This window comes from Plectrocnemia conspersa, unplaced genomic scaffold (genome assembly GCF_051122295.1).
Source record: "Plectrocnemia conspersa isolate PC_06_02 unplaced genomic scaffold, ASM5112229v1 ptg000005l, whole genome shotgun sequence".
Taxonomy (NCBI): domain Eukaryota; kingdom Metazoa; phylum Arthropoda; class Insecta; order Trichoptera; family Polycentropodidae; genus Plectrocnemia; species Plectrocnemia conspersa.
Window position 1 is genome coordinate 31,577,830 of NW_028277169.1, and position 26,491 is coordinate 31,604,320.

Genomic DNA, 26,491 nt, shown 5'->3' on the forward strand with positions numbered 1-26,491 from the left:
TTATTAACAAGTTACTGAAGTCCAAAAGAAATTTTATTAGCTGCGTGTCAGATTGATTTTGCTAAGCAAAATATTTGGATCAATGGGCTTTTCTAATACTGGCTATTGTCAACAATATTTGAGCACCGGGCTATTTATTTAATAATTAAAATATTAAATACCCGATACTTGGGATAAAAAAAATCAGGTATCAAGTAATTAAAAACCTTGGGACGTGTCTGAACTGGCCCTTATATCTATATAACAATATTATTTGATATAAGATATCGTTTTAAAATCCTGCAGGCATTTTATGGCAAAAACAACACATTAAAGACGTACTGCAATTGCTTCAGAGCGAAAATCTATATCATTTGCAAAAAGTTCAAAAAGGGCGGCTAATGAAAAATTGTAATTAGGGAATGTAGTCTGATAAAAAAATTAAACTTTTAATAATAATAACTAATTAATTTATGCTATTTTTCCTTTTAGGGGTAATACAAAGCCGCGGTTTTTATGGACTAACCGCCACTGTTTAGGAATATGAATAATATATATCTATGTATTAGAAAGAGATAAGAGCCTATTAGGCTTTCTTAAGGGACACCAGCGAGTATTAATTTCATTGAAGAGATTTCGTCCTTCGCCGAGAGAACAAATTTTAATTTAGTAAGGTTTGATTATTTATTAAATTAAATAATTCAAACACTAATTTTATATAAATTATAGTAAATGGTTTCTCAACCTTTGGTAATAGTTTTATAAATACCAACTATAATCTTATATAATTAGCTAAACAGATAAAATGCTTTAATGATAAGCTAAAAATAGTAGAGAAAAAGAATTCTCTTACGATTCTTAATTACTATTTATTACTATTACATTTTTATTAGATCAATATATAACATTGTCAAATCTAAGTAATATGAAATTTATGGGATATGAAGAAGAGATATATAAAAAATTGCTGAAGTTTTATACTGATAATATTCCCTTTAGCGCGGAAAATATTAATAAGTACGTATAAAAAAAAAAAAAAAAAAATTTTAACTAATTAAATTTTCCGGTTTCATATCCCTAAGGGGTGTGACTTCGCAGCCAAAAAGACGCAGGTGGAAACTAGTAAGAGTTTATTAATTCATATTATAATACTTAGTGCTACATACTAAGATGGGCAAGATTGGTGATATACTGTTTCGCATGACTGTTTTGCAACAAAGAAATATTTTGTCAACGCACCGGAGAATCCTTGCGTGTTATTTATGTGACCCTTTTTTCTAGTCGTAACGAGAGCCTTTGTGTGGTTCCATCCTTTAAACTAGGTATATTGTTTTGTCTCTCAATTGTAGATGAATGATCATTTTTGGTCACGACAATTACCGCAAGTTTCAAGAATGAGATCCCTCTATGTCCATCATCAAACAGAAACAAACTAAAATTTTCGACAATTTATAAATCGAAAATAAAAGGCGCCGGTCGCCCAAATTTATAGATTAATAAAATGCAAAAAAACTCATGATATTGATTATATGGTTTTGATTAGTACAAACATATTTATAGAAATCTTACGGAAAAAATAATATAATATTTCTGGGTTTTTTTCTTAAATATTTATACTTTTATAAACAGCGTTAAAAAGTAATTAAATGTCATGTGTATTTTTAATTTATTTTTCAACTAAGACCAACAGTAAAATTAAACAAATTTAAGGTGAAAATTAAATAATATAACATAACGTATAAAGTTTAGAATATTAATATAATGGGCTATATATGTATGCTTGAGAATATTTTACGATGCGCGAAGTTCAATTTAACGACGCGTGACGGTAATTCCCAAAATGATTGTAATAAATTTATACAATGGTAATTTTCATAATAGTTTGGCTGAGTTGAACTAAGAAAAAACATATAAATGGCTAAATGGGAAACATTGTCACGCAAAAGTACGAAGTCAAGATAAATGTGAAAAATAATAAATAAGGATCAATAGGATAAATTTAGTCAATCATTGCAGAGTTATCCAATATTATAATAAATATGAAACAATAAACAAGATAGGATTGCTACACTATAATAGAATAATAGAGGGTTTCATTTATCTTCTTAGGGTTGAGCTGCTAAAAATCGGAAGAATTTTAAGTATTCGTTGAGTGTCATCTGATTTGCGTACAGTTTTGGCTGTGTGAAATAATTTTAATAATAAAAAGTTTTAGTTCACGAAAAAGATTCAAGTTACTAATTAATCAGATACGACATTCTTATAAAAATTAAAATATAGTTCAATTGACGTACTTTTATACATAAAAAGATAGGAATGGTTGGATGTTCAAAAAAATTGGAAGATGAATCTGTATATAATTTATAAAATAGTATGTGATCATGATATTTTTATTTTTATAATAATAAATTTAAATGTACATAAGAGAGATCATTTAAATGTAAATAGCTATAAAAAAAATAAGTACGGCCCAGGGAATATTGTACGGAGGTATGAATTTTTATAATACTATTCATAGAATTATCCACAGCAAAAAAATAGCGGGTTTATTAATGCAATATAGAAACAGCGTCGTACATTAATAACTGAATTAAAATTAAATATCTATACTATATTTTGTTGTAAATAATAATTTTCCTCGATGTATGGAAAATTACGATTTTGACTCTCATATATAAAAAGGAAAACGAAAACATGACAGAGGATTAAACGCGTGTTGATTTTATCAGCATCAGACAAAGTATTCATAATCATCATTTATAAATATGAGATTTTTACAAGCAAAGATTTTTTAATCAGTTTAATAATTCGACAGTGGTTAATTTATTTCCAATTAGTTAATTTATCTACTATGACCGAAATTCGCAGAATTCGTTCGTTCAACAAAACAAAATGTTGGAAAAGCCCACACTTTATTATCGTTTAACGTTCATATCAAAAACATGTGCGTCGCAATTTTTTGTGAAGTTGTAAGTTATTTGTAAATTTTGTTTTAAGACGCAACTATTTCATTTCAATCAGTTCAATGATTCGATAGTGGTTAAAGTATTTCCTATTAGTTCATTTATATGCAAATCCGCACTAAACAAACTATCATTATGCATATCAAATTTGCCCAAACAGTATTAGCTTTTGTATATAATGTACAATAAATTCAATAAAAATATGTATTAAAAATGTTCCATGTTTTTTTCTGTTTTGAAAAGGCTGAAATGACGTAACTGAGAAAAAATACGTAAAATAATAAATTTAATATTTTACTTATGGTGCCTCAACTGATTAGTAATTCGCATAGCATTGTTTAATGAGTTAAATGATTATTTAAGTCATTAATGAATAATTAAAATTAATGTGGATGACCACAAAGATTAGCCCTCATTTATGGGAGAACCTATTCTTGAAACTCGCGTTAAAATCTATGACCAAACGTGATTATTTATTAATAATATAGTACGAGCACACGAAGGCTCTTGTTACGACTAAAACAAAAAGTCCCCCATAAATAACATGCAAGGATTCTCCGGTGCATTGAATGAAACGGTCATGGAAAAAATAGCACTGGAAGACAAATAGCACCGTAAGGTCACAAAATTCCCGTTACACAATTCAACCTTGAAGATATCCATCAAGAAAATGTCACTTTCTAAAGATGTATACTTATTTTATTGATCAAAGAAGCGAGTGCAACGATTGGCTGGATGATTGCTGCATGATTGTGATTGGTAAGTAAGCTTCGCAGCCCTGATTACTTAAGCCTGGACTCCAATAAGAAGAGGACAGTCACCTGGCAGACTCCGGCATACACTCGAAGAGACTAGCAGACACTCGCCCTCCAGCGGACACCATACTGTCATGGACGCTCGGACCAGAGAGGGATCAACCTCACCATACAAGCACCGCAACAGAGAGGGATCAACCACCTGTGTCTTACTGGCTTCAAAGTCACACCCCTCAGGGTTAGAATCCCGAAATAAATATTATTAACTAAAATGTTTTTCAATTAATTAATATTTTACATACAATTAATTGATATTTTGTATTAATTGGTCAAGTAAATTAATATCGGTAAAAACCAAGAAAAAAATAAGGAATATATTCGAATATTCGAATATTTCATCCATTTTTTATTCAATATTCAAATATTTAAAAACTACGAATAATTGAGAACCCTAGTCCCGCCGCCCTGCTGCAACTTTCTACTCAGCGCCTTACATTTTTTTTCAAAAAAAACTTGTAATGCTCTGAGGTAAAAATGTTAATAAATTTTAAAAATGTTGATGAATTTTAAATTTATTTAATAAGGTGTATAATAAAATGTTAACATTAACATATGTACATAACATATGTTAACATTAACATATGTTGAATAACTTCGATTTAATAAGACGACTCGTCTTCCTCGTCAGAAATTCCTCAAGGTTCTAATTTCACCCCATTCATGTTTTTTTCGTCAATTAATGATATCAATAAAATTATTGGAATTATTTTGCCGATGACCTGAAAGTATTTCTCAAAATAGATTCCACTGATTGTAAAAAAATATAATTTTATGTTGAAAATTTATGTGAGTGGTCACATGATCATTTAGCAGTCAAGGCATTATTTAAAATTGCTGATAAATGGATAACGACGTGTTTTATTGCACAGAAGTGGTAATCAATTTGGGTGTGCTATTTCCAGAGGACTATATATTATACCGACATATGGCAAAAATACACAACAAAGATGTTGGAATTTGTGTGATCAATTAGGATGTTCGGAGGCACTCTGTGCTTTGCATAATCACTTAGTTCGCAGTATCCTTGTACATGCTCTGATTTCCAAATAATGCAACCGACTCACTTCTAATAGAATTGGTCCAAAAAAATATTTCTAAAAACATGCACATGTGGTAATATAAATATCATCTATTTTTATTACCCATTAAATTCCTAGAAGTTATGTTGTGACTTCCTCGAGTCGCGTCGACGAATATACTTATAAAAGCACTTTTCAAGTTGCTGTTAAGGAATATATACAATCCAATCTGGAAGAACTTCGTTATTGTGTGCCACTTAATTACCAGCGCTTGCGTTTCCAAATATTGTTTGAAGTACCGCATGCAAAAACAGGAGTTTTAAACAACTTCCGAATAAGCATAGCTACCCGACTTTTTAATTATCTGTCGGATAGTATTGATTTGTTCTCATCCAGGTACTTGTAACTGGTGGACGCATTGTGGCCTAACCACTAATACATATTTATATGTAAATATTTTTATAAAGCTGTTATTTTCTGCACATTTTTTTATTTATTAAAATATTTTATTTTAATTTAATATAGACCATTGTGATCTTACAGGTTACGTTCAATGCGTCACGATTGTCAAAAAATAATACATAATTTTATTACAGCATATGAAAAAAAACTATTACACAAAAAAATACATAGTAAGAAAGAAAAAAATATATTAAAAATAAATGATACAACCCAGACCAGCTCCTCGTAGCTGATATTAAATAGATCAGTGTGTAGTGCCAGCGTATTAAAGAGCCAGATGGCGACAGCTAGAGGTTGTAATAATACCGGAAAATAATCCGATTACCGCTCGCATGATTCACTATGTTTATTGATTAGATAAACTAAAGCATTCGAATACCCCGGCAAGTATTGTTTCTATATATTTAATTACAACAAAAATATTTTCGAAAATACGGGCGCCAAATCTTTCATCTTTTGGAACAATAAATGCAGGACAACATCGTCTTTCATCAACCGCTTCTGGATGCCTCCTAATTTTTACTTCTGGCTCGTATTTTTCGGGCCAGAAATTTAATGCGGTTAAGGTCAGAATTTATATTACATGGGTTAGAATTTAAATTAAAATGTCAGAATATAAGCTGCCAGAATAAATATTAGTTGGTCAGAATTTATATTATTTGCTCGGAATTTACATATATTAAATGGCTAGAAGTCAGATTGAACTGATCAAAATTTATATTAAATGGTGACAATTATTCCGACAGACGGGTATAATATTTTTTCAGTGGGCAATAATGTTATCGTATACTGTAGTTATTGCTGTAACGCTGAAAATTGATACAACTGGTCGATATGTCATTCGCATATCCGAAGTTCGGACGCATCAATGCGGAACAACAGTTCCTGTCAACAATAGCTCGCCACACACGCACGGATCTGTCCGAGATGGATGTTTGGCGGACAAATCCGATTGTGTGTGGTGTGAAAAACCACAAATGTGTCTGTCCGCCGTCTCAAAACGAACGGATCGGACACTCAGATCCGAGCATCCAAGTCTGTGTGTGTAAAATAGTAAAATAGTAAAATCCAAATACATATTCCCCAATAGATATATATTTCTATTAGTGAAAATATAATTTAACTGATAGGAGCTAATATGCTGCTCTAAAATGTCTATGAAACTCAATTTGACAGTTGTTTAACATCCATTTGATGTTAAACCCCGAATCTAACACAATGAAAGTTATAAAACTTATTATAGTTTTAGAAATTTTATTAGGTCTGGTCAAAAATACAAACTAAGCCGACTCATCTTTTAGAGGAAAATAAGCGGAAGATTGAGTACAAACAGATATGGCATCTAACATATTGCTTAATAGTTTGTCCGCACTTTGATATTACACTGTTTTAAAAATATGATAGCTATTCTTACCGCTAACATTACAGATTTATAATATGGGAATATTAGTCAGAGTATAGAGGTCAAACCGAATTTTAGTCAAAAGGAGGGCACAAAAACAATTATCACTTCTCAGAAGTCAAAAATTCACGTCAAAAGCAATAAAATCGTGTCAGCGTCGTTGTAGTGGAAACGCTCGGTAACGAGCGCTCCCACTGCGATGGCAACGGCATGATTTTATTGCTTTTGGCGTGGATTTTTGACTTCTGAGAAAGGATAATTATTTTTTGTGCTCTCCTGTTTGGTGACAATTTGGTTTAGATGTGCTTTATTCGATTTTCACTCGTAATATTGTTATAAAAGTTATAATCGAACTTTTTTCCCACGATGGCGCGATTTTATTACTTTTGACCTGGACTGGAAATTTACTATATGGCAACAATGAGCAGCAAAGAAAACACGTTTTATTATCAGATAAATATTATGAGTAGATATTTTTAATAATTTTTAATTCATAATTAAACTATTTCGCATGAAATATGATTTCAGAAAATATGTCGCAATGATGGCTAATGCTTATATCTATTTGTAACATAGAAAGGGTTAACTCGTACCTATTATTATTTATTCAAGAAACTATATTACGATGTTAAAAAATATATAAAGTGCTATTTTTGACATGAGGCCAGTATCATTGTTTTCCCAGGACCCGGGTTTGCTCTCGGCGGCCCTGGCAATAATAGTTTATAATTAATAAAATGGATTTTACTCATTTACTTAATAGTTGCTGATTGTGTTCATCTCGCTGTAACATATTGGGCTAACGCCGAACATATTGCAATAAAATATTTACAAAAAATAATAAATTAATTATCTATAAAAAAAATTCAATCTATAGAACATTTACAATTAACTTGTAATTAAGAAAAATAAATGGTAATTTAAAAAAAACTATGGAAAACATTATAGAAATAATCGTTAAAAACGTTTATATATTGCACAATGCACATACATATGTATATTGTATGATTTTTAGTTAATTAATAATAAATTAATTTTATTTCATTATAAAATATTTACTTATACCTACATGGTTTGCTGCTCGAGTTAATTATTAGTTGATTTTTTAATGGCTTCCATGCCAGTAATATCGCAATAACCTGCTAACGCTGAATTTGCGCTTTAACATATTGTTATAATAGTTGCATCAGTATATATCGTATATGTAACACGATATATATCGTTAATTAAAATTTTAATACTTAGGAAATTGCTATTGTGACGCTTGTGCAAGCTCACACTATAAATGATTTTTTAATTAGTAATAATCAGCGTAAATGTAGTATTTTATATTTTTATATAGAAAAAAATGTAATTTTATTATAATTACTATTTTTAAGAAAAATTATAATTTTTTATTAGATAAAAATATTCATTTCATTTTTTGTAAATATTAAAATTATATTGCAATTTATTGTTTTATTTATCCGCAAATGGGAAAATCTAAAGGCCGCTAAATCAGATGCTAAGACCAAAATATCAACTGTCAGCGCAGAACGTCAGCGTAAATACACAATCATTACTTTGATAAACCATTTGTGATAAGTTTAAATTGACTCCGAGAACTAATGATTATTTATCTTTACTATTAGTGTCTTGTGTATATAATACCATATAACCTAAACTCCAATATGATCTCAAACATCAGAATTGCATTCATTTTGAAAGAAGTAAACAAAACTACATGTAAAGATATCGTTATATGAAAATATACAAAGTTGATCATAACAAAACTATTATTATCGTTTTAGGTCCAAATATTAGAGAATAAACATAAGTATATGCAAGTTCATAATGCAACATGCTCTATTACCTCCATATAATCAACATAACAGATGTTATATGTATACATTAACACTAATCTCAAATGAAAGGGTGCTTCTGGGCAATCTGTCGGTTGCTACTTAAATTGTGTTCCTAATATCTAATCTATATCTACTGCACAGTTCGGACAAATTTATGTTTGCTCTAAGTGAATATGTTGAATTTGGCCATTATTTAAGAAAAATAATCGCAAAGAACTAAATTTGATAAACTTCTTAACCCTTTTCACGCGGGAATCAACTAAAGTCGCCCAATTGATTTTTTTATCTCTACGCAAAAATCAGTAAAAATTGCTTTTCTAGAAAAAACTTTTTTTGTGGATAAACATAAAATATCATTTTATATAAATAAAAATTTAAAAATCAGAACATTTTAACACAGTATGAAGGTAAAATTTGCATTTTTCAAAAAAAAAAAACAATTAAATAATATTTTTGATTAACGCGTCCAAAGGGTTAAAGTAGGTATGATATTTTGAATCGGAATTAAATTTAACTATTTTCTAATGACTTTTACCCATTTGTATATTATAGACACATATAAAGTTAGTATGAAAAAGTCATATCCTCACATTCAACGTCTTGCGACAATTATATATAAGAATATAATGTTTCGTAATGTTAATAAGTATTGTATAAAAAACTCACGTTTTGATCTCGGAAAATTTGAAGATTTCATTTCGAAGATTGTTTATATAGCTATGGCCAATTGAAAGTTTCATAGCAATATTTCACGATATATTTTTTCCTCAAAACTTACTCTATTGTATTTTTGATGGTCAAGTGCATCTGTGGTAATAATTTACAACATCTTTTAACTTGTTAGCCTCGGTTATGTAAAGAAAAACCCAAAATCATGAAAATGTTTCAATTCTAGAGATATCAGAAAGAGTGAAGTATAGTGGTTCTGCTATTCGAATTTTTTTTTAAATATCGCGAAACAGGAATTCTAGAGAGGGTGCAAGGGGGTGGTCTTTGTGGTGATGGGTGATTGCTTGAGAAGAGCTCAGAATAAAGGAAATCATAAAAAATTTCGATTCAAAACTACTGCTGAAATACAAACAGAATTGCTACCTACTTCAAATTCGAATATTTCGAGACGGACAGTGAATAGACGTTTGGTTGAAGCTGGACTTAAAGCGAGAAACCCATTAAAAAAGACTATTTACTGAGAAAATGAAAAAAAATCGCCTAGAATGGGCAAAAGCTCATCGTCATTGGACCGTCGAAGATTGTAGAGTAACTTTCGAGCTCATTCTGTGAGTCCAACTATAGTTTTTACATTCAAACTTTCACTAAATTAATCCCCTGTCTATAGATTAAACGATTCAAAGAATTAATGTGAATCACATTATTAACAAGGCCAGGAAACAGCCCTGACCTGAACCCAATTAAAAATTTATGGGCAATCATAAAACAACAATTAAGAAAGCCGAGCTGAAAAAACATATGGAAGTGTGGGAAAAGAATATCGATATTAAAATAATTATAAATCTGTATTTATCGATGCCAGGCAGAATACAAGAATTTATTAAAAATAAAGACGAAATTACGCCAGAATAATTTAATTAAGATATTATAAAACTGTTTTATTTACAAGCTTCTAATTTTTGAACGTCCTCGATATTGCTTTCTATAAATAGACCAAAAAGAGTTGGAGGCTCGCCTTTATGCACTGGCTGGGATGACAAAAAAAATGCACCTTTCCCAGAATTGACGCAATAACAGTATTAACGAAAAAATAAAGTTAACAATTATAATTATCTGTTATATTATAAATTCAAAAACTTGTAAAAAATGCATCAAAATTGATTAACTGCCATATAAACTTTCAATTGGCCACAACTGTATAGTTTAATCACTGTATTCTTCTATTCCTCACACACATTATGTATATATTTAATTTTTATAGTTAAAATGTATCCACTTAATTTACAATCCAAATATTTATATTGATTATTATCGAACAACGCACAAGAAAAATTAATGAAAATTATTTTTATAAACAACCGTCACGTTGCCACTGGCTACCTTGTAATATAATTATAATCAAAAACAAAAGAATTCATTACCGAGAGTTCGAAATTAATCGGGCAACCTCAATTTATTTTTATTAATATTAATTTAGAATATTTTCTTTGTTTACGTGTTACACTTCAAAGCAAACATATCCGGAAGCAGCTTAGAACAATATTCCATAACGTCTCAGACTAGTAAATCCGAGGCAGCGGCACAGAATTTTTATTTATAAAAATGCACTATTATTAAAAAAACGGCCCAGCTGCAGTGACATCTATTGATTATAAATTGTATAGCACATAATAATTTATATTTAATAATATATATGTCACCGATTCCCAGACTTTGTCTGGTGGTTAATACTAGTAGGTATTCATTATGTCTGATTGACTTACTCAGTTGGTACAGATTTACCTGTTGTAACACATTGGGCTTACGGCTGTCAGGTTACAATGGAAGATTTAAAAAAAATATATAAGAAGATTTTTATTTTAGATATCTCAATTATATTTATTTTTGATTGATTATTAATCTCTCGTATACTTATTTATTTATATTTATGTTAAAAGTAACATTAATTAAATTTGAGTTATAAATGTTGATTTAAATAATATAGAACAAAAAATTCGTAAATACATACTGTATAACCATTTTAGTCCCAGACAATTTGGCCTAGCACATGCAAATTGTTTTTTGAGAAAATCATTGATTTACATTTTTTAAATAAATTAAGTTATACATAGTGATGATTTAAAGTATAAATTTGCTAACTCACGTTTGGGTCAAAATTACTTAACAATGTCATATTTAATCGAAATACGTATGCACAAAAACATTTTATCTCCAATTGAACACTACAAACTTGAGATATTGCTATATTTCAACTTGTCTATTTAGTTTTTTGTTTCTCCAAAGTTGTCAAATGTGGAGTTATTTGACACTTTTAGCCATCGATATGTGTTTTAAGAATTTTAATCTACTCTCAATGATGTGAGGTAATAAAAATCAATAATATTTAGTAGTTACTACAATAAAAAATAGGATTATATTTGTCACATATATTTACAAAGAAAGATAAATTAAATCTGTTGTAAAAAAACACCCGTCAACACATTTATTATATCGTTTATTACAATGTATAATATTTTTAATTGTTAGCAGTGAAAAAGATTTTTTTTTTGAAATACATACATTTCGTAATAAAAATACGATTTCTTAAATACCTCGAGAATAACTAAAGTAAATCATTCTAGCGACGGAAGTCAATTTTTTAATAATAACTAATGGAAAACTTTGTCGAAAACCTTCTCAAAATCCGTATATTATATACGACATCTATTTTAATCCCAGCAAAGAGATTTTGTCACCGTTTTAGTGAAAAAGAGAAGGTTAGTAACAGTGGAACGGGGTGGACGAAACCCACGCTGTTTGCAATACTGGCTCGAGGGGCGGGCGGTACGGGCGACCGCCCGGGGCGCCAGCCCTGGGGGAAGGCAATCTCAGAAAGAAAAATAAATTAAGAAATACGTAATACTTTTCCCAAAGTATTTTTTTTAATGTGTCATTTTATTGAAATTATATCTGAATACATATTTTTACCCGTGAAAATAAAATTTATCTGATTCCAAATTAGAAATTCCCAGAATCTAAATTAGAAATTTATTGATTCTAAATTAGAAATTCCCGGATTCTAAATTAGAAATACTCGGGTAATCCCTGAAATAAAATCAAATAAAAACAGTCTCGAATCTATCTTAAAAATATTTTTTATAATATGTAATTTCAGTGAAATCATTTCGGAATACATTTTTACCAGTGAAAATATAATTTATTTAGCTGGTGCTAGTAAAATTATATGATTTCAACTTTTCCATATGTAGTAATATTATATATATATATATATATATATATATATATATATATATATATATATATATATATATATATATATATATATATATATATATATATATATATATATATATATATATATATATATATATATATATATATATATATATATATATATATATATATATATATATATATATATATATATATATATATATATATATATATATATATATATATATATATATATATATATATATATATATATATATATATATATATATATATATATATATATATATATATATATATATATATATATATATATATATATATATATATATATATATATATATATATATATATATATATATATATATATTTACATACTTTTCATTATTTATTTTCGTGCGATGTATACATTTTACAGTGAATATGTATTTTTCAGTAAAGTTATATTTTCATTAGGCAATACCAAATACATTTTTACTAGTAGATATTTATATATTTCTACAAGCAAAAATATAATTTAACTGATAAGCGCTAGGGAAATTATATGCTGCTCTAAAATGTCTATTAAACTCAATTGTACAGTTGCAAAACGTCCATTTGTTCTCACAACCCAATCCTGACCGAATGAAAGTTGTAAAACTGGATATAGTTTTTTTTTAGAATTATCATTATGTCAAGTCCAAAATACAAACACTGTTAACTCAACTCCAATAAATAAGCAGAAGAAGTATAGACAGACGTCGCATCTTAACGATATTACTGCGAATTCTGATATGAAAGTATTGGTTAAAATGTATTCAAACTGAATTTTGGTCAATAGGAGGGCGCAAATACAAATATCACTTCTCAGAAGTCAAAAATTTAACGTTAAAAGCATTAAAATTGTGTCGGCGCCGTTGCACGACGTTTCGTAACGACGATCGGATGCATTGCCGAGACACCGAACACGAGCTCTCTTCAGTTGCAATATGACGACAAAACGCCCTGAAGAAGTTCTTTAGCTGCTTTCTTAAATGAATGGCTCACAATCTTCGTTCGAATTATTTACTTGAAGCTATATTTCTTCAAGCAGAAGAGAAACCTGTCTAACAGTATGCTAGAATAAATTAAAATTCGCGATGTCTTATAATTTAGAAAACTTTAAAAGTAGAGCTAGAAATATTTATTAGTAAATAGAAAAAAATGTAATTGAAACATTTCAAAGGGTATTGTTCCATTTTGGCCGAAAGGCGTGAGGTGTGAAACGTATGGCGTTCGCGATCGTCGGCAGTGTTGCCAGTGTCGTCGGGTGTCGCTTGCCAAGAGCCGGCGTGTGCGTCACGATGAGGCTCCCGGGGGCTCGGTGGCTGCAATGGGGCGTGCTCTTCGCCGCCGGCCTTATCCTGACGACCGACTCGGCCGTGGTGCCCCTCGACGAGACCAACTGGAACCAAGCGCTCGCCGGAGAATGGATGCTCGAATTGTCAGTGTAAACGTTATTTCATCTTGTTCTGCACCGATGCCGCGCAATTAACATTTTAACATTCCAAATAACCACCGTTCGACTCCACCGAAGTCTAACTAAAATATCTTATTGAAAAAAAAATAGCATTATTTTGAAATTTGGTCAAAATATGAGTAATATTTGATCTTATAAATAAAATGCTAATTTTTCTCTATAACCTAAAACGTATTGCCTGTTGAATTACAATCTTACATTTATCTACCTTAAAATTGCACATTTTTTATATTTCATAATATACATATATCTTATAATACTTTTATATATAATATTTATACAAGTGGTGGTCCGCCATTTTGAATTTCACATACAAAATTTTAAATGTCAATATAAAATTCGGTCATGGTTTTATTTATCTAACATATCAAAATTGCTTTTTGAAATGCGCTATTAGCAATGACTTAATTAATTCCTGAAAGGTGTATGTAAAATAGATACTTTCCCGTTATTTATATAAAGTAAAGTTTATTATAAAAAATATTATATTATATAATAAATGACATTTACAAATTACAATTAATGTTGAAATTTGTGAACAATGTGTGTTCTTGCAGGAAATGTACGACCTCTGTTTCGGTAGGAGGCAGTTTCAACACTTTCATTTTCAATCAAAATATAATCGTTATATAAATAAATATTTTTATAGAATAAATTTAGCCCCCTGAAGTTCAATTACAACAGTTTCTTCTCTCATTTGAATTTTATTTACCAAAAGTTCTGATTTCATCAAATTTAAAATTAAGTTGAAATCCAACTTAATTTTATTTCAAGTCCACAAAATCATTTCATTTTGGACATAATTAAAAAATAATCAGCAACATCTTTCATTTTTGTGGCATTTTTTTCTATTTTCCAATGAATATTTCTAGGTCTAGTTTTACTATGTCACTAAATGCACTTTAGATTTCTTATCTTCAAACTGTCATTGACTCATAAATGACCTTTCGTTTTTATATCCAAGGCCAAAATCAAAGTCTATGTCGTCTACGCCGACTTAAAAAAGCGTTTGATAAAATTCGTCACGGCTTCTGATCAAATTATTTGATTGCATCTAGTATTTATTTCATAAATATTCAGGGCTTCGACCCGGAAACCGGAAGAAAACCTTATTTTTGTCGGAACGAAAACCGTAGTTGAACCGAAAAAAAATTAGTTTATTTCGGTTCTGTTCTTGTTCAAACACGCAGTCGCAAAAAGTACAAGCTGTGCATAATTTGAAAAATATTTCAGCGGTAGTTACGAGGAGTTGCTATAATTAATGTGCAAATTTTTTATATACGCGTTACTAACATTTTCGTGTACATATATTATATAAAGCTATATTATAGATATTTGGTTGAAATTATTTTTAATATTTACCAGTTATATGCATAGTGCATAAAATTGTAAATTCGTCTTTATGCTGCAAAATGATCAATTTTCGACAAAAGTTTTAATTTACAAACTTAACATAAATTTAATTCATACATAATTGTCTTTAAATCAAAAGTGGTTTTATCTTAAAATTATCTCAATACCTTATATATTACCTCATAATTGAATGTTGTAAAAAAGTTTATAAATAGTAACATATAAATAATGTATCATGTTTATTTATTTCAGTATGGCACCTTGGTGTCCAGCGTGCATCTCACTTAAAAGCACATGGTCGGAACTGGGCTCCAATTCCAAGGAATTGGGCATCAACGTCGCTGAAATCGACGTCTCAGCGGCGCCAGGATTATCCGGTCGCTTCTTAGTCACCGCCTTACCGACCATTTACCAGTAACAAAAAATATTAAAATTTAAATATATATAAATGATTGTTTATAAACACGATGATAATTTTTTAGTGTCATAAACGGTGAATTTAGACAATACAAGGGTCCTAGGGATAAAGAATCGCTCTACACTTACGTAGAGGCAAAGCGATGGAAGTATACTGATCCGGTTCCGTGGTGGAAAGACCCTAACAGCATTCAGATGTCGTACGTCAGTTACTTCTTTAAAATGTCACAGATGCTTAGGGTAAAAAAAATTTAAGTTTAATCAATATGTCAATTGTTATTAACTGTGATTATTTTGCAGGTGGTCCATAATATTTTACTAGAAAGGTACGGTCTTCCTACTTGGGGCTCTTACCTAGTGTTCGCATTAGCTACTATTTTATTAGGATCGTTAATAGGATTGGTGAGTGTATTGTATTTCTTTCCACCAGTTAAAAATTATTAATTGATTACTGTTAAAGCCATATCTTTTTGCTACAAATATATAATAACGCAATTTATTTGTGATAATAATTTATAAGTTTTGCTACATCATTAGTTTTTTAAAATTATTTTTTCTGGTATCTAACCCTTTGGTTGCCGAACATTTTAGATTACTATCTAAATATTAACGTATACATAATAAAAATAATATACATTTGTTCGGTAAAATGTGATGAAGCTAACTACAGATCCTTGAAAATGTGTCATTTTTCAATAACGTTGGATCAGACATTTCTCGCACAAGGATCAAAAGCTAATATATCAAATTTTGGCAATCAAAGGGTTAATACTACATGAATGTCATTATGGTTCAGTTAATAAGCTACACCAATATCTTATAGATTGACAAAAAGATAAATATATTATGTTCAGGCAAAACACAATGCAACATTAGAGTACAATAGATATCCTTATTTATCGTGGTGTATTTTTTACAATATAATTCATTTTTAACTGATGATTTGATTTGTATTTTTATGATTGTTTTTATTTATTTTTTACTATATTTCAGTTAATGGTTGCGTGTATCGATTTTCTATATCCACAAAAAAGTGCCGGTAAAAGGCCACCTCCGGTCACACCACCTACAGAAGCGGTAATAATTTATTTATACCTTCTCAAATAGCGTGCATATATATATAAATAAGAAAATTAAATTATAATAGGTGGAAGTAATAAACGACGATCTGGTGGATGAAGAGGCTGAAAATTCTGAAGAGTTCGACTCTCAGGATAGCGACAAAGACGAAGAGAAGAATTCTGAGAGTGATACACCCGTAATTTTTTTATATTTTATTTTATACTATCTTAGTGTTCGTTTCGTTAATATAAAATGTTTTAAATAGGAATCCGGTTCAGAGAGCGACGGAGAGGACGATTCGACGAACGATAAAAACTCACAACCGAGTCCGAGTGTTGTGAGGAAACGCAACAAAAAACCAAATACCGAATAAGAGACTATAACGTTCTAAATGCATACACGTTTCACAATCATCTTGTGATATTCTGTGATACGTTATTTTTTTTTAAATTGTTTGTTTTTGTATTATATACTATTTTTCATTATCACAGAATATGAGATGATACATAGAATAACTATTTACAAAGTATTGTTTAACTGCCCAGAGATTTTAGACGGTGATATAAGATATAGCCAGTATCAATCCCAGTATTTAACGATCCAAAAAATATTTTTCTTTCAATTGGTTATCCCTATTTTTGTGAAGTTTTAAAAAAACTATTTTTAAACATTCCAAAAACATTTTTTTATTTTTTCTGATCTCATTTATAGACGTCCAGAGCAATGTTTTAAAAATAGTACAAATTCAGTAAAATTAGGAATAATAGTTCTCTTTCTGTTGTTACTTCATAAAGTTAGGGGTAAGGAAACTCGTTTGTATGAAATATTGATCTTATATTCTTGTCAATATTTTATTAATATTGTGCATTTATTTTATTTTTTAAATTATAAAAAATAGTTGACTAATGCTTAACTCTTTAAAATGAAGCTTTTTAACTGTTTATTATAAAAGAGTAATTTATATTTCTGTAACAAATTGAATACTCCAGTTCTTAAAAAAATAAACATTTTTTTAATAATATATATATAATAATAATTATAAAAGCAAATGACAATATTTAATTTTATGAATCAGTTTTAAATAACAAATGTTTGTTATTGATAATATTAATAATGTTTAATACACCAGTGATTTTTTTTATTTTGATTATTAAATAAAGTATTTTTTTTATTTTAGTAAATGAAAAATCATGAAATACTGGATTACTTTTTAATGCAAAATCACGAGACAATTTCGACCTTAATAATTATAATTAGTAATACTTAAGTTTAAATTTCATTTAATTTTTATTTACTTTTCTATACCTATTGTATTTTAAATTTAAGAGCACACTAGTGACACTTTTGGGGTGTGGTGATTTTTGTAACGTCAATCGATTCATTTTATTTCATTTATTATTTTTTGCTTTAATGTGTGTTTTTTTAATCTTCTGTGTATTATATTTTATTTAAATAAATTTACAATTATAATTTTGGATTTATTTTTCAATATAGTTACGATACATGAAATATCCCAATTTTTACAAATTTACTATAAAAACATTTACATTCATAGTATTTGTACGAATATGCCTTAACCCATTGCCAAAATGTTAATATGTGACAATGTAGTTAGATATCAATAGTTTAAACCTTTTATATATGTAAATATAATCATCACAAATCATAAAATCCAGCTCTTGTAAATATATTAATTACAAAACTAATAAAACATTTTAATTATTTATATATCGAAAACTATTTAATAGCCTTATTATCCGGTGTATTAATATTTAATTAAAACAATTTTTTTGATTCATCACTGTCGATTGAATCTTTTGTAAATATGAACCAATTTATGGTCTTCTTTATGATGTCCTTAGCTTCGGTGAGACTTTTAATGATATTCTCGTTATTATTTGCATCGTAACACACCACGTTTTTATTTTCAAACTTTGTTGTATTGAACTGTGTATTATAAAATATCTTTTCGAATTCACTCAGATTCTTGAGTGCGTCAGATTCAAATATTTTATCATACCAGTTGTTATAGTTCGTTCTTAAAATATCATTGTCGCTCTTTAATTTTTCAATCTCGGTTGTCATATCCATGTACAGATAACCGCAATTGTTGAAATCGACAGCAGCTGTATCGCTGTAAGCCGGAGTCGGTGTAGTATCTGATGCTAATTTATTATCTATTGAAGGCTTAGTGTTACCTCCGACAGGGAATTGAATATACTTCCGTCTTTTGATTATCTCTGACTCGAAATTACCCGTTATAGCCTCTTCGTATAGTTTGATCAGTTCTTCGCCGGCTAACTTCACAGCCGATTTCAACGCGTCTTTATATATAATTTGTTGAGGTGGCACTTTACAAGACTCAGTGTTTACATTCTCCAACACGTGCAAAGACCATTTTCTACTGCTATCTTTTACAACAATGGCAAGATTTCCACTAAGCGTATCTACGGAAATGGCCGCAATATTGTTGTAAACATTCTGAATCGCCTGTAACTTTATAATTTCACCGGTTACATCGTACTTAGCCATATTAAACACAAATAGACTACCACAATCTCCTAGTCCTAGAACGTTATAACCAATCAAATAAATCCTGTTCTTGTCCATATCGACAGATAAATAATCAGTCTGCGTGCCGATATCGGTGATCAATTTTACCTTTTTATTGTTATGATGCTCAAAAATGTAAGAAAATTTCTTTTTATTTACTACAATATTTCCAAAATTGTCCACATATTTACTCTTCTTTTCCATGAACAGCTTATACCTGATCATTCGATCAGCGATACTGTCTTTCTGGAATGAAAATATGTTGTTTTCGGACTTGTACATAATCTCGCCGTCAAAGTAACGGAGTTTAGTCGGAGCAGTGCCAATGTATGTTTTTAAATGCGACATTAAGTAATTTTCATTGTTAATTTGTACTAACTTTGGTTGTTTTTGTAGCGGACATTCTCGGGATGCTTCATCTTGGCATAAAGTTGCGCAAAAACAATAAGTCAATACAAGGGAGAAGAACAATAAATTGTTGCTAAGAAACCTGAAAGATGGAAACCACTAAAATATATTTCTATATACAACTTTTTGAGGGGTCTAGTATGAAATTACCCAGGTAAATAAAATGTTTTATGGCTAGATTAGAAATGAAATCACTCAATAAAATTACTTAAGAATTACCTCATTGTTACGGCGGACTAATGTGAAGTGCAAAATTAGCAAAAATAAAATCTCACATAAAAGTAATCAAATTATAGTGACCTCTTGATAAACTTTAATATCAACTCTTGAAATTCCCATCTTACCATATTAATATAATAACCCTATAATTATACAATATTTTTCATATATATTTAGAAAAAATACATTAATTACAAATTAATAAATCAATTGCCTTTTGCGGCCGTAATCTGAAACCTTTAGCTACTTTGGTGAGAACCGCTAGTTTGTACTCATTGTTGAAGAAATAATTGCATACATTTTTAATGAAGATGTTAGGAATTAAATATTTTTTAATATGTACAAAATCAATATTTAAATTGTAATCCCAAAAAGTTAAAATAAACTTTTTTTTTAATTTGTTGGTTTCTCACAAATAGGAGAACTTGAGTTTAATATATAATACCACTTTTGATTATTTATTTTTTTATTAAAAAAACCTTTTGACCAATTGAAACTTTATTTTGAAAAACAACCAACGTCGATTAGTGACAGGCCAACGCCGCGTTTGCACGCGTGAAAGTTGTGCTAACACTTGATGCATGAAATATGATAACTTTTGAATTAAAACAAATTAAAAACAAAAACATATCAAATATTTTGGCTTGTATTGCTTTATTTCTAGTTTAAATTTTTTTTATATAGAGACTGAATATTTTGAATCTCAATATGAATAGAATATTAAAAAATGCTGTTTTTGAGATTACTTGACGAAATGCATTGATTTTGTTTTGTACTTGTTTATTATCACGGAGCTGCGCTCAAATTTAACGCGAATTTCATTTAGTTTAGCGCCACGCCAAAATTTAATTTAATTACGAAACGGAAATTTGCTGTTCAAACCCAAACCTAACCTAATCGAATATAATGGTTAATTTGTTTAGCAGCGATTAGATGTTTCGCAACTGTCAAATTTGAGCATGGCGCTGTAATAATAAGCAAGTACCAAAATTTAGTTTAAATAAAATAATAAGTTAATTTTTCGATACTTTCCTGATATGGGGGGTCAAATTTATTCTAAAAAAATATTTATTCATTTGCTGATACATTTTATTTATTTATATACAATTATAAATTACATTCTTAAGTTGATTCGTTGCAGAGAATTATTCATGGGGTGTTCACTATTCTGACAAATGCTCACTTAAAACGTTGTTTTGCTACATAAATACATTTTAAAATTTAAATAGGTTAGGTGCGAATGAGCGGGAGCGTGTGATCGTTGGTCAGAACAGTGAACACCCCATGAACACAACAAAACAGGTTCTTACAATAACTGTACGGCTTCTATTTCGCTACGAAGCAGTTTGAATGCGTTAATTTTATAAACATGAATAAATATTTTTTTAGAATAAATTTGCCACCTAATAACAGGAAAGTACTTTAAAAAATTAACTTTTTATTTAAGATTAAATTTAAATATCCATTTTTCCCCTTCATAACCCACCGATCAATGCATCATTTTTCGTTGAAACAAAATCAATGCATTTCGTTAACTAATCCTCAATTTTTTTTTTTTATTATTTAATTTATATTGAGTTGCAAAATATTCAGTTTTTTTGCACTAGAAATAAAAGAATGTAGAAGAGTACAAATTTTATGATTTTCATTTTTTCTTATGCGACTCCTAGATTGAAAACCGCTGATAAAATAATTTTAACATATTGTTACGTTGGCCTATGTGAGGCTGTCGCATTAGAGCTTGAAAAATAAAAAACGCGCGAATTGTTTTTACACGGTGTCCATCACTAAGAATGATAGCGCTGCCCTCTGAGAGCGGCGACCAATGCGGCCCAACTGCCGTTATGCGCGGGAGTTGTGCCGAAGTTGCGAGGCCCGCGCATACGCATCTCAATATTCACCCCTCAGATTGCAACAATATGTACCAATATAAGTCAAAACATTTGGTAAATTTTTGCTTTTTAATTCCTTCTAATTTAAAAGAACTGTCGGTCGGTCGAGTGTTAACCCTTTAAACGCCAGCGACTTTTTAGTGAGTCACCTGTAATGTCTCTTCACAGGTCAGTATCTTTTTCTAAAAATAAATATAAAATACTTGGTTTACTGATAAATGAAGCTAGTACAATAATCTTTAATGATTACAAAAATGTAATTTGTTAGTAATTCGTTAACTTGTTTAAAAAAATTAATTTCTAAAAAAAATCAACAAATGACGCACCGGTGATTCGCTGGCGTTTCAGTGGTTAAGATGACTTTAGCGCATGCATTAAATTGCTTCATCATATGTGTGCTCGTATACATATGAAATACCAGTGTTGATTTGTCATTAATCGACCAGTACCAAAGCATGTATTATTTTATCAAAATAATCTTATTTTGTATTTATTTTTATTGTAAACCTGCCGTTGCAACATTTATATTACATCTTGTCTAATTTGTTAGAGTAAAGTAACAATTAACACTTACAAATAGGTATTATAACAACACAAAGTAAGACAAATATTCAATGAATTGCTAAATAATAATTTGCGGAATTCAAAAAAAAATTGAAATTTCATAAAAAATATAGACATTAGTAGTATTTCTGCACATTTGACGATGTTTTTTTCTTATATAATGTTTTAAGAATAATACAAATTTATAAGAAAACATAAATAATAGTTCTCTTTCTGTTGTTACTTCATTAAACAGTAAGCAGAAGTAATACATGTTACCGATTGGAAGAAAGGTGCATTATCAGTACTGATTTGTTCATTTAAATCTAAGGGTTACAATCCTAAAATACTCACGGTGCGATCTAATTCAATATACTCTTCAGAAGGGAAGTAATTATTACAAAGAAAATTATTTATTTTGAAATTCTCTGTGTATTACATTTTATTTAAATATATTTACAATCATAATTTTGGAAATAATTATTTGCAAGAAAATTTAATAAAAGCAAATGATTTAATTTTATGACTCAGTTTTAAATGATGAATCTGTTTGTTATTAATTATATTATTAATGTTTAATACAGCGGTGATTTTTATACATATAGTATTTTTTTATTTTAGTAAATAAAAAACCATAAAATACTGGAATACTTTTTAATGTAAAATCTTGAAATGATTTTTACCATGTTATTAGCATTAGTAATAATTTAACTTAAACTTCATTTAATTTTTGTATACTTTTTTATACATATTGTGTTTTAAAGTAACGAGCACACTAATGACACTTTTGGATGTAGTGATTTTTTATAAAGTCGATTAATTCATTTTTATATCTTTCCTTATTTTTTTATTTTAATATGTGTTTATTTTTAAATTTTCTGTGTATTACATTTTATTTTAATAAATTTACAATCATAATTTTGTATTAATTATTCCGGATAGTTACAATACATGAAATTTCAAAATTTATACAAAATTTTCTGTAAGAATATTTACAAACGTAGTATTTTTACAAATATACCTCAACCCATTGCTAAAATGTTAATATGTGACGTTGTAGTTAAATATCGATTGCCTTTTATTCATATATGTAAATAAAACTACAAATAAATTCAGCTCTGGTAAATATACTAAAAACAAAACTAATGAAATACTTCAATTATGTATCTGAAATCTATTCACTAGCCTCATTATCCAGCATTCTCATATCTAATTGAAACAGTTTCTTCGATTCATCACTGTCGATTGAATCTTTTGTAAATATGAACCAATTTATGGTCTTCTTTATGATATCCTTAGCTTCGGTGAGACTTTTAATGATATTCTCGTTATTATTTTCGTCGTAACACACAACTTTTTCATTTTCGAACTTTGTCGTATTAAATGGTGTATTATAAAATTTCTTTTCAAATTCACTCAGGCTCTTGAGTGTGTCAGATTCGAATATTTTATCATACCAGTTGTTATAGTTTGCTTTTAAAATGTCGGCGTCGCTCTTCAACTTTTCAATTTCGGTTGTCATATCGATGAATAGATTACCACATGTGTTGAAATCAACAGCCGCCGTATCACTGTAAGCCGGAGTTGGCTTATTTTCTGATGCCATTTTGTCGTCTATTGAAGGTTTAGTGTTGCCTCCGACAGGAAATTGAATATACTTCCGTCTTTTGATTATCTCCGATTCTAAATTACCCGTTACAGCCTCTTCGTACAGTTTCATCAGTTCTTCGCCAGCTAACTTCACAGCCGATTTTAACGCGTCTTTATAGATACCTTGTTGGGGTGGCACTTTACAAGACTCAGTATTTACATTCTCCAACACGTGCAAAGACCATTTGCTATTACTATCTTTTACGACAATGGCAAGATTTCCACTAAGAGTATCTATCGAAATGGCCACGATATTGTTATAAGCATTCTGAACCGTCTGTAACCTTATAATTCCTCCGGTTACATCGTATTTAGCCATATTAAACACAAATAGACTACCATAATCTCCCAGTCCTAGAACATCGTAACCAATCAAATAAATCCTGTTCTTGTCCATATCGACAGATAAATAATCAGTCTGCGTGCCGATATCGGTGATCAATTTCAACTTTTTATTGTTGTAGTGCTCATACATGTAAGAAATTTTGTTTCTGTTTACCACAATATTTCCAAAATTGTCGACATATTTATTCTTCTTTTCCATGAACAGTTTATAACTGACCATTCGATCGGCGACACTGTCTTTTTGGTATGAAAATATATTATTTCCGGACTTGTACATAATCTCGCCGTCAAAGTAACGGAGTTTAGTCGGAGCAGTGCCAAAGTATGTTTTTAAATGCGACATTAAGTAATTTTCATTGTTGATTTTTACTAACTTTGGTTGTTTTTGTAGTGGACATTCTCGGGATGCTTCATCTTGGCATAAAGTTGCGCAAAAACAATAAGTCGATACAATGATGAAGAACAATAAATTGATTCCGTGTAACCTAAAATATGTTAACCACTTAAATTTAATTCTAATTATATCACTTTTTGAGGGGTCTAGTATGATATTATACAGGTAAATAAAATTTGTATAAATTATAAACTAGACCACTCAATACTACTACTAAAGAGTTACCTCATTGTTACTGCGTACTGATATGCAATGCAATAATTAGCAAAAACAAAATTTCCCACTCGTATATAATAAAATTTTAGTGACCTCTTGATAAACTTCATTATCAATTCTTGAAATTTCCGTCTTACTATAGTAATATATTAACCTTATGCTTATATATATTTTTTATATTATGAATATTTAAGAAAAATAGAATTTGGATCAAAATAAACTTAGTGTGTTTTATAGGGAGTCATACATACTTATCCTGAAGGCGACAATCAATAAGGACTATTTGAATCATAGCTGTATAGAATATGGATCTATAAAAACCTTCATCCACAATTTAATAAAATATGTAATTGATCTTCAAATAAAAAACTGCGCTTCAAACCTATATTTTTTCATTGTTCAATTATAAAAATATGTATCAATTCAGTTCCGGTCTTCGTTCCAGAACACAATAACGGTTTTTTCAATTTGTAATTCAGCTCTGAGTGATATATTAAAATGCTTTTATTTGTATTAAAAAGATATTTTCTACCATAATTTAGAATATTTTATTCCTTCTTTAGTTCACCTTCCGAAATAAATTATTACCAGTCAAATTCACTCTGTTATTATTTGACTCGCCTTCGACGAAGATGTACCAGTTTAGCAGCCATTAAACCCGATATTAGCAGATATAATCGTCATCACAGGTTCATTATTTATCGGTAAGTAAAATTTTATTTTCCTCGACTCTCATGTGTATCGAATTTTTTTTCTATCGTAAATAAAAATAAAATAATTTCCATAAAGTTTTACTTTTTTTAATTAAAAAAAATGCTCACAACGATTATACCATATTGACTTGCATATATTATATATGCAGAGCTTCTTTTACTTCATTGTATGCTGAAAGGTTAGCTTTGTTTTGATTACTTTTTTACCCATCAGATGTCATCGATAAGAAAAAACATTATACCAGCAAGAGTTCCTCAATTACGGATTTACACAAATAGAAGGCAGGATAATGGAATAATGAAATCACGGTGTGTTGTCTGTTTTACAGTAAAAGAGTCATTTGTAGAAAAACCAGAATAATTTACATCACCATTATTTTTTATGGCTTTCTTTGGCGTATTTTTCATATATGCTTGCACCTACGCTCATATAAAATTCAAATAGCTCAAGAAGCGCAGATTTCATAGCCAGCGAAGAATTTACGCAGATAATGTGCTAGATCAGCAGGAAGTTGATGCTGATTTTTCAAAGAAAATCTTCTCTGATGTTTACATTTCCACCTCTGGGTATGTTAATCAGGCAAAATTGCTTTGATTGTATGATGATGTGCTTATGGGTATATGGATATGATTTGATGGGTATGTTAATAAGCAAAATTGTTTGGTGCACATTGTGGTCATGCAGCGTCATTGAGCTTTACTTTTTGGATCGAACTGTAACAATCAACGGCAAACACTATATGAGTATGATAACCGAATATTTTTGGCACGAAATCGAAAATACTGCTGTGGAAGATAAATAAGACGGCACAACTTACCACACATCGAGTGCAACATTGGATGT

General features: G+C 29.4%; 3 protein-coding genes and 1 long non-coding RNA gene across 4 annotated transcripts; 2 read left to right on the plus strand and 2 right to left on the minus strand.

Moving 5' to 3' along the window:
• The first annotated feature begins 13,635 nt into the window (after positions 1 to 13,635).
• Positions 13,636 to 18,184, plus strand: LOC148235425 (thioredoxin-related transmembrane protein 1-like). Its single transcript, XM_088185773.1, has 7 exons — positions 13,636 to 13,846; positions 15,488 to 15,649; positions 15,718 to 15,892; positions 15,953 to 16,054; positions 16,646 to 16,729; positions 16,800 to 16,910; positions 16,980 to 18,184. Exons 1-7 carry the CDS (start codon positions 13,707 to 13,709, stop codon positions 17,085 to 17,087), a joined length of 882 nt encoding a protein of 293 aa, XP_088041899.1. The 5' UTR covers positions 13,636 to 13,706; the 3' UTR covers positions 17,088 to 18,184.
• LOC148235426 (uncharacterized) lies at positions 18,172 to 19,976 on the minus strand. The gene is made up of 2 exons (XM_088185771.1): positions 19,895 to 19,976; positions 18,172 to 19,757 (listed from the first exon to the last, which is right to left on the minus strand). Exons 1-2 carry the CDS (start codon positions 19,897 to 19,899, stop codon positions 18,491 to 18,493), a joined length of 1,272 nt encoding a protein of 423 aa, XP_088041897.1. The 5' UTR covers positions 19,900 to 19,976; the 3' UTR covers positions 18,172 to 18,490.
• LOC148235427 (uncharacterized) lies at positions 19,697 to 25,530 on the plus strand. Its single transcript, XR_015809552.1, has 2 exons — positions 19,697 to 19,829; positions 25,172 to 25,530. It is a non-coding gene; the product is annotated as an uncharacterized LOC148235427 (long non-coding RNA).
• On the minus strand, positions 23,204 to 24,977 carry LOC148235428 (uncharacterized). Its single transcript, XM_088185770.1, has 2 exons — positions 24,944 to 24,977; positions 23,204 to 24,809 (listed from the first exon to the last, which is right to left on the minus strand). Exons 1-2 carry the CDS (start codon positions 24,946 to 24,948, stop codon positions 23,504 to 23,506), a joined length of 1,311 nt encoding a protein of 436 aa, XP_088041896.1. The 5' UTR covers positions 24,949 to 24,977; the 3' UTR covers positions 23,204 to 23,503.
• Positions 25,531 to 26,491: the final 961 nt, after the last annotated feature.